General features: G+C 32.9%; 1 protein-coding gene across 1 annotated transcript in view; it reads right to left on the bottom strand.

The window, feature by feature from the left end:
- Positions 1–258: 258 nt before the first annotated feature.
- Positions 259–10,496, bottom strand: part of NUP58 (nucleoporin 58) — a 55,358-nt gene continuing 45,120 nt past the window's right edge. The window contains exons 13-15 of the mRNA XM_079775405.1: positions 6,004–6,102; positions 4,199–4,294; positions 259–2,985 (exon numbers count right to left, since the gene is read on the bottom strand). Coding sequence (XP_079631531.1) covers positions 2,816–2,985; positions 4,199–4,294; positions 6,004–6,102 — 365 coding nt within the window. The 3' untranslated portion in view covers positions 259–2,815. The remainder of the gene's footprint in view (positions 2,986–4,198; positions 4,295–6,003; positions 6,103–10,496) is intronic.

Genomic DNA, 10,496 nt, shown 5'->3' with positions numbered 1-10,496 from the left:
ACAAGGACATTCACCGCAGCCTTTTCTATTATATTGAAACTAGAGGCCCAGTACACGAAATTTGAGCACTGGGAGGAGGGGAGTGTCCCCTCAGCCCAGCCTGTGCCCTCTTGCAGTCCGAGAGCCCTTGGGGATGTCCGACTGCCCCGGAGATGGGAGGCTCCCGCCACCACCACTGCACTTGTCAGCCCGGTTTCTGGCGCACTAACCACCAGGGGGCAGCTCCTGCGTTGAGCATTTGCCCCCTGGTGGTCAGTGCACATCATAGCAACCGGTTGTTCTGTTGTTCGGTCTATTTGCATATTAGCCTTTTATTATATAGGATACTGGAAAGAACCTAACTGCCTACCAACAGGTATTAGTTGGAATAAATTATTCTACATCCATGCTACAGAATAGTACATAAAAAACAAATCTGCAAGGACTGACAGGAAAAAAAGTTTATGATATAGCATTAAAAGGGGGAAAAAGCAAGTCACAGAATACATAGATTTTTAACCCATTTGTTAAAAAAGAAAAAGAATCTAAGAGAATAAGAAAATGAGAGAGGAAAAAAGAGAACTAGAACAATAACATGTTGAAAAAAAGTATTTTTTTTAAAAGAGTCTAAAAGAATATATACCAAACCATTAAGGAGTGAATACTCTGGGGAAGAAAGTGGAATTAGGACCTCGGGGTTGAAGGGGACTTTTACGTTTTACTCAAACTTACTTTCTGTATTCAGACTTTATTAGTACATTTTTAAGGCAAGATGTACAAATCTGTGAAAACGCTAAAAACCGACCAAAGAGAATAAAAGAGCAACAATGAGAAAATTACATGTTAACAACAACTACTAACACCTACAAAGATTTAAAGCAACTGACACAATAAATTTTATTGTTTACTCAATGACAGGCTCTGGACAAAGTGAAGACAATGGAGACAATGACATGTTTAAACTCCTATCATAAACCGATCTGTTACAAATTTCCAGTGGTTCAGCACATTAAAACGTAAAATATATGAAGAAAAAAACAAGAAATGTAAATATTTAGATTTTTGCAGTAAAATGCAATATCCTTTTTAAAAAAAAAGTTTGTTCTAATTGCGTATTTAATTCTGACAGTAATTCAAAACACAAAATCACGTTTCCCTAACCTCCCTTAAAACCTGGTTCTGGGGATTGCAGTATTAGAGAAGTGTGCAAAAATAAAAACAGCTTCAGAGCTTAGAAACAAAGCATTTTCCTTATTTTAATGCATCAAGGTGCAAAAATTTCAGTTCCAAAAAGCCAATCATTGCTATATGCAGATAAATAAAACAGATTTGACAACACTTTTATAATCAAACCCAACATTCTACTACAAGTGTGTGTTTGTGTGTGCATGCATGTGTGTGTATACACACACATATTTATGTAGTATCTATTTTAGAAAAAAGGTACCTTGGTGAAATGCTTCTGAAAATATTCGCTTGATGCACGGTATGTACAAAACCTTCTATATAAAAATTAAATTATTTTTAATGAAATTCCATGTTTACATCCCGCCTGAAAACTGTAATTGAAAGATACATAGGTCTACCTAATGGTTTCTGTCTGAAATCATGGCTAAGGCCATTCTCTTTCCAAGGGTTCTCTTTTCACCCACTTTATGTCACTAGTACTAATATAGACAAATATTACACAGATGCAACCTGACACGCCTATGTATTATTACCTGGAGCTGTTAAAACAGGGGATAGTTTATAGTTGCTACAAAGAATACTTTTTTTTCTTAAAATATATTGTTTCTCTATTCCAAATTAAGCACTTACTTAAGACATTAAGAGGCTGATGAGCCACTCCATTTGGTGTCAATATCAATAGCCCTATAGGAAAGAACTCTGCATTGGAATAGCTACAAAAGTTGCCACTAAAATCATAGTGCATCCTTCACCTGCATAGAATCAATTTGGCTTAATAGCTCTTTGCTCCCAGAACACCAGTCTGGAGTTCAAATATGCTCTTGAAGGTTCATCTCAGATATGAAAAAACATCTCATATAGCAATATGAGGATATATAGGATAATAAAATCTGTTAAAATCTGTTCAACAAAATTTACAGCATTCCTCATCTAGAGTAGCTGCTAAAGGTTAAGGTGGGAAACGAGTATGGAAAAGACTAGGGGCTTTGAGTAGGTCAAATATTTACAACAGTAACCATTTCATTAAGTCTTTAAGCAAATAACTGCAATGACCTGATACCTCTAGCTCATCATTCTACAAGCACTGAGAATTTGAAGCTGCAAAGGTGAAAAATGGAATACCCTTAGAAAAGGGGAACAGTCTGAGGCAAAAGTTGTAGGTCTGTAAATATATATTTTATATGCACACACAACTGTGTGTATTCTGTATATATTTATATACATATTCACAAGATGCCCTGCAGTGTAGTTTAAAAGACCTTTATCAAGAAACCAACTGATTCGGTCCTAGAGTTCATACCACCTATATAAGAAACACATGTGCATATATTCACATGATGTAAACTGTATCAACAAAAACATTGCTATTAACACTAGGTTAAATAGGTGTTACCAACCAGCGATGTAATCAGAACATTTCGTATACTGAGAATCAAAATAAAGAAAAATATACAACTGGGTTTCAAATTCACAAGAAAAAAGTTTAACAGGGCAAATCAGAACGAAGTTAAAATTCCAGAGTAGGGAAAAATATCAAAACTTTTAGAAATATCTTGGTATGCAATTAAATTACTGCATCAATTTTAGAAAAATAGACTCAGAATAAATGACGGTGCAATGGATTCTCTGAACACATCTACCCATATGTTTATCTTTTTCCTCTTTTGTTTCCAGCTGGAGGTTTCTTCAACTGAAGGAGTTGTCCTCCGGTTCCAAACCCTGCAGAGGCAGGATTGGACACCCCAAATGTCAAACCAGCTGATGCCGTGATGCCAGGATTGCTGAAGTTAAACCCAGATGTACTTGAGCTGCCAAAGCCTTATGTTTAGGGAAAAGAATATTCATATCAGAAGTTAAGTCACAAAAACAAATATAAAAAGTGCGGATGAGAGGCAAAGTTCTAGCTACAAGGATATATAATCTATAGAAATAGTACCTATCAAATGGCCCTAAATTTTTAACACAAAATTTTATAGGAAAACAATTTAGCAAATAGCTAAGTGGCACCATTAGGGACAGAAGTTTAGTCATCCAGGTCAAAAGAGAAGTGTTAGCACAAATAACTAAAATCTGCAGTCTGCAAGCTGCCACTTTCCTGGGAATTCAATATGCCAAGGTGCCTTCCTTCTCAGCTCCTCCAGAAACATTTTATCAACATGTTAAAGATACTCTCACAACATTTGGACCCACGCTTGCAAATGTTAAGTCCTCTAAGAAAACAACAACCCACAATTTTTAGCACAATACACCACCGAGTAATACCTATTGTTTTGATTTTATAAGAGCCCTGTGTAATTAAGAGCAAGTACTATTACTGTCTAGTTAACATATTTATAATTCTGATACCACTGAATTCTACTATCTTACTCTGTTGAAACTGTTGATTTTAGACACTATTTAATATTAAACAGAATTCCCTTCAAATTTCCTCAATTTCAACACAATTTAACTGGCATTACATCATTAATTTAGACCTACTTTTTATCCCTGAATGTTGCACATTTAAATAAGTCATTATTTACAAATATAGAGAAAATGCAAAGTAGACGGTATTTGGAATTTTTTTACCGGAAGAGTTAGAAGATTATATCTATTTCAAAAAACGAACAAAGAACCCAATTGTAAGATGGAATGTAATAACTAAAGATCTCTTTGGAAGAAAAATCATTCTCCTGAATGAATGATAAAAACTGGGTTAAAACTTAAACCCAAATGGGTTCATTTTTATAATAATGAAGAAAACTGTTTAACCATGAAGCTAGTCTTTGGGTTCAAAGAATCTCTTACTTAGGTAAGAAAGGACATAATTATTTATTTTATCAAACTAGTTAAGTGTTGTTAGAAATATTTTATAAACCTGACATTTAGCTTATGAGATAAAGCTATATGGTTAGGCTTGCATACTTCATCCAGAGAACAGAAACTAAACCAGGGATCTTTTTTGGATATTGGAAATAACAATACTTATGCTTTTAAATTAAATACTGTGCACCATTAAATTTGTCTGAAATTCAGGCTGAAACACACAAACCTGCACTAAGACTTCCTGAGGGTTTATTTGTTGTTCCAAATCCAAATGTGGAGGCCCCTGTGGTGCTGCATCCAAAACCAGAGCTAGTTCCAAATCCTAGTGGAAGGGCAATAGAGAAATATACAACGGCATGTAAAACACAGGTTAAAGGATACTAAAAAGTAAAACCCCAAATTATCAAAAGGTCTAATAAATACAGTGTTGAAACACATAGCCTTATGAAGGATATCCGCTATTTACTCCTTTGCATAAGACTTCTTGGGAAAGAACCAGATGAATTCTGAAATAAAACATTTATATGTATTTAGACTAAGTTTATGACCCATTAGTAATTTTTAAAAAACAAGATCCTTCCAAATGAACTAGAAATTTTAGTAATCATTCAAGCATGATTTTAGTCAAACAGAAATAAACAGATCTACTTGGGGATATTTCATTTTGAAGAAAAAAAAGGCTACATTTATAATAAGCATGACATCCACAGTAATTTAAACACAGAGTACTGCAAGGTGATTTTACTCTGCTTTTTTACCCAAACATTTTCACTTTGCCATTGAAAAACTGCATAACTACATAATAATCAATAGTAGGCTGTTGCCATAGCATCAACCAATGTAACAATGAGAAAATGGGAGGGGAACCATCATGTTTTGTCTTAGTAATAGGATACTCACAATTTAAATAAAAAAATATTTTTCATTATATAAATCCCAAGAGATTTTGCTAGAAGACTCATTTTTACTCTGCTAAAAGCCAAGTGCTTAAAAATAAAATTCAAATTCTTTTTAGGCTACTTTACAACAGCTTATCTAAAATATTGAGTTTGATAGTCTAAGAAATATGATGGCAAATTGGATTATAGATAGTAAGAATTATGCTGTCATAATTCTAGTAATTCCTAATAAGGTCTACTATATAAAGCCATAATAGCTTATAAACTTCCCCTCTTATGATGATACTAGAGGCCCAATGCATGAAATTCATGCAAGAGTAGGCCTCCCTTCCCCCCGCTGCCGGAACCAGCTTCTCTCTGTAATGCACCCAGGACCTGGGCTTCCCTCACAGCCCCAGCTTCATTCAGAAGGTTGTCCAGAAGGACGTATGGAAGGAAGTTTGGTCTAATTAGCTTATTACCTTTTTATTATTATAGATGTATAGTTTAGTGGAAATAATGAAACCTTATTCATTATATGTCAATGTGCTCCATAAAACACAATCAACTTTCAATCATCCAGATCAGGTAATTATGAATGCATTTGTATTTAGCATGTTTTTGCAGACTTACCTTACTAATTAGAACTTATGAAACTATTAAAATAAATGCAATTGCTATGTATATAAATATGTATATAGGCAAATACAACAAAAGAAGTTGAGCTGTTCAAATTACAATAAAACTATTTTCCCATTTAAAATGTCCATTTTCAGAAAAAGATAATGATTAGGTGACTGTATATCCAGAAGTAGTTTGGACTCGAAATTGATGTTAAGAATATTAATGTTTTTAAGTTAAATTTATTGAAACTAAATAATTTTCAAGTTCACATTTTAGCATATTGCATTGACTATAAGACCATCCCTGCCATTTAATTTTAATACTTTTTAATATTCACTATTCACAGATAAAATGATTTCTTAGGTTCTAAGTATAATACTAGACAGCACAGATTATGTTTGGAGAATTGTTTTTGGCATATGGAAACTTAACTTCCAAAATAGTAGATCCTCTTAGAAATTTTTTACAGGCTAGTATCAATTCAAATGTATAATAGTGTAATGCAATTATTAGAAAAGTTAAAGTGTACCTCCAAGGTTTGAAGAACCTAAGCCACTTGATTGCAAGCCAGTGCCAATACCTGAGCCGAATGGCGTTCCAAAACTAACTCCCAGAGATGGCTGTGGCCCTGGTATAAAAAAAAAAAAAAAAAAAATGGGAGGGGGAAAAACAAATTTGCCTTACTCTTCCAAGATTAAAGTTTTAAGAAATTGTTTTTAAAATGAACAGTAATAACTTGAAACAAATTCTATTTGCTAAAACTTAGTTTTCAGGATGTCTCCCCAGCCTAATTTATTTGTCTCAACTGATTTACTTATCCCCCAAATTTTCTTTAATTAACTTGTTCACACTAGACAATTAAGAGGTTTACTGCACTGAAAGATGAATGTTAGTTTAACCTGCTAAATAATTTGAAATCTTTAATGTATTGTAAATTATAGTTCTTTCATAGTTTTAATTTTAGAATTATTTTAGATCTCCCCACTTGCTTTCTGATAAAATTAGTTGGTGTAATCAGTAAAGGTTTTTTACTTTTTTTCTTTTGAAAACAAGCTCCTTACCATTAGAGTCAAGTCTCGATTGATCAAAAGAGACTGAGGCTAACATGGCAAAACTATCATGTTACTTCATAAGAGTAAGTACCCAAAAAACTAGGCATGATCTTTTTAATGAAATATAAATCATATATATACAATAAGTAGATAAAAAACAAGACAATGTTTTATTTTATTAAATTTATTGTTCATTTTAAAGCAAATCAATTACACAGTAACATGACAATTCCAAATTGTTCACAAAAAGTGATAATTAAGTCCTATTGTTAAGCTCTGTGCTACATTACACCACTTATCACCTGATTAAATAAGATAGATAATGAACATTTACAAAGGCACTGCTGTGTACCTTGACAGATTCAATACATTCAAGATTTCAATTCAGAAATTTCTTTGCAACATTTTGGAAAATGTACTCAGATGCAGAACGATTAGTCATCCTTTTCCCATTTGTTACTTGAAAGGTTTTAGCTGAGTTTGTTTGGCAAGAATAGCATCAAACTTGCCTCTCATTTTAACTATATTCTTTTAAAACTAAGCAGACTACAAAAATCTAAAAATCTCTCATTTGATAAATAATTTATGAACACTATTCAATAAATTTCATAGTACAATCTTCAGTCTTGTCTTTTTCAAGCACAGTGATCAGTGCATCTCAAAGTTGAGGGATCTGCCAAAGTAATATACAGATTAAAATTTAAAATTTCAAAGAATTCAAAGCCTTCAAGTTGTTCAATGAATGAGGTTTGTATATTCAAAAGGTAGTGTAAATTATAAAGCATTAAAAAGAAAACTGAAGAACTACATTTTGCTACACTGGGACAAAAACTGGACTTTTCAAATAGCTTCCACCCAGAAAATAAAGAATAAGAACTAACAGCAGCCAGAGTTCTCATACTACTATTAAAAAATAAATTAAAAAAAGATTTAAAAATTTACACCCAGTTTGAGATCAATTTGAGACTAAAATACTTGATGAGCAGCTCTTTTGTAAAATGTTACTATAGGAAAAAGAAACTAAGCATATTAACTTCTTATTTCTAACAAAAATACTATGTAGAAAACACATGTCCAGTTTCTTTAACATTGAGAGACTAAGTGTCACATTAATAGGAGGCACTGCTGGTGGAAGACCCTAAAGAATAATGCACACCACAGCCCTCAGCCCTACAAGTCCTAAGAGTTACTCAAATAGCATGCTTTTTATTGAGAGAGGGTCTATTTTTAAGAGCAACTCTAATCATAGATATTCAGGATGTAGGTAACGAAGAACTCTAATGATGACAAGACTTTCCATTGCACAACAGGTACATGATATTTTGAGTTTTGTACCTTCACACAAATTCTGAAGGCAACATTATTTATAAAACTAGTAGGCAAATGTATAACATTTTTAATAGTTTAAGACTCATAATAAATATCTCCCATGCCAAAGTATTAGCATATATATTATACTCTGGCCAGCATATAAATTAGTTTCATTATTAGAAAGCAGAATCTAAATCCCTCAGGCAAAAGTTACGTAAACAATTCAAAAAGTCTGTTTTGAAATCTGAATACTCATTCAATGAGAGGTTCTTAGTGCCATAAACAAAACCAAGTTAGTAGTAATATATTCCAATGATTGCCCAAAGTGAAATCTTCATGTAGAGTAACATTTTACAAAAGTTATGGTATAATATACCCACACACAACAAAATCAAGTTTAATACTGTTAATTCATATTTCCCAGGATAAGTTCTACCTTTTAAAAAGTAAAATTGCATTCACAGGAAAAGGACTAAAGTGCTAAAATTTTTAATAATTTTCACTGACCACTCAAAAATACCTAATGTAATTAATTTGGTCATATTCTAAAATAAGTCATATCTTAAAATAATAATATTTCTTAAAAAAACAAAAAATGCCTTTCCCCAATTTGAAAAATTTCCCTTAGTGATTTAATGGGGAATGTTCCTTTGGTTATTAAATTACAACAAAAATCAGAAAACCACAGGAAACTAAAACAAAATACTTAGTCTCCTATTTAACACTACATCTTAAATGTCCAAACCTACACTAACAGCTGGAAAGTAGGAATTCCTACCAAAACATCTCAGCACTCCTTGAAAACAGCAGCTAAGTCACATGAGAAAAGTCTTATTTATGTAAACATCAAGAACTTTTAAAAGTGTCAAAACACAACAGCAAAACTTAATCCCAGCACATTAGCTTAAAACAATCTACCCTAAGTTAAAATTATACTGAAAAAAAAAAAAAAAAAGCCTAATGTAAATCTTAAGCTTTTAAAGAGGCTTCAGAAATACTGGTGGGTGGAAAAGTGTACTCAAGCTCTACCAACATGTAATTTACCCATGTATTCATGCTTATTTCATACATAAATAGCCTGCTGGTTTTTCCTCAATTCTCTTCAGCCTTCAGAAGCAATTAAGCATAAATCACACAAGTCTAAATCCTGTTACATCTTAATTAAAAACATCGAAGAATGATCAAGAAGTCACTTAAGTGCATACCTTCACATCAAAGAAAGACAACACAAAAACCACCTTCAGAAGGTAGTAGCCCAAGAAGCTATCTGCTTTTTTACATTAGCGAAGTCAAGATTCCATATGCAAATAAAAGCAAACTGCCTCTAACAACTCAAATCTTGTACAGATCAACAGTGATATATAAAAACAGCACACAAGCTTTACCTGGCTTCATCTGGATGGTTTTTTAATATCTGTTACTGGTATTTAAAAAGATTGCATCAAAGTCACAGGACATAAGGAATAAGTCAATTGGATAATGTAATTAATAGAGGTGTTTCTAAACAGGGTGTAAAATAAAAACATGTCTAACAGACTTCATAAATCTTGCTACAGTGGTGGCATGACTAAAATAACTAATATCTTAATGGGGGGAAAGCATAAAAGAATGGACTATGGAGCCTGGTAGACCTTTAGAAAAACAAAAGGGAAAAAGACAAAATGAAAAACTGTTATTATGATTGTTCAGCTTCTCAGTTCTAAAAATTCATACAACTCAAAATGAAAACACTGTAAGACTTTTTAGGTTGATAAATTACAATTCCTACCACCTGATTAAAAAATCCTTGTGTGGGTTTCAAAACTGCAGGGAACAGAGAAAAGAGTCAGTTCCCCAAAGTCTGACAAAAGTCACAGACAAAATTAAAGCATATGAGAAAATGGCTGAACATGATTACTCTAAATTAAGCTATATTCTCTATCACCACAGAGAGCAAAGACCATACCTATAATACTGTTTATCTTTGTATCCCCAGAACCTAGCACATGATAGGCACTCATATTTAGAGAAATGAACATATATCTTCATATATCCATAAGCCCAAAATGTATGAATGAAAACCTACAAACCTAACTTAGAATGGAAATTCTTTATGTGTAAGGAACACTTACCCAAAACTATGCTTATCTGATCTACTTTAGGACTGATATTGGCTCTAAAAAGTAAATTGGGACTATGGTTGGTCTGATTAATTGGTTAAAGAATCATGAGAACTGAGGATCATAATTATGGGATTGATAGGGATTGAATCCCAAAATGATTTTTTCCTCCATAACTTGAGGATACAACCCTACCTTCCAGCCAGCTAGAGAACTACTATACAGTGCTTCTGTGAGCCACTATTCACATGGGTCCAGCCATGGAATGTGGAGGACTTGGCATAAATCCACTGGCAGCCTTTTACTGATGGGAAGTCAATTCTGTCATCTCCAAATGTGAAGAACAATTTTTTAAACTGCCAATAATGAGAAACAGAGAATGCTTCCCTGTAGAGGCAGCCTGAATGCAATCTAAGTAATTTTTTTTTTTACTCATTTTGTACTATAATTTATTACTGGAATATATGGAACTCTCAGTAGGATACATGCTACAGAATAGTAGGCATTACTAAAAAATGTATGAATGAGTAAAAAAAAAAAAAGTCAATATCCATTAAGAC

Source organism: Cnephaeus nilssonii, assembly GCF_951640355.1.
Source record: "Cnephaeus nilssonii genome assembly, chromosome: 6".
Classification (NCBI taxonomy): domain Eukaryota; kingdom Metazoa; phylum Chordata; class Mammalia; order Chiroptera; family Vespertilionidae; genus Cnephaeus; species Cnephaeus nilssonii.
Note: the sequence above shows the minus strand (reverse complement) of the source record. Positions and strands in the feature narration are given on the sequence as shown.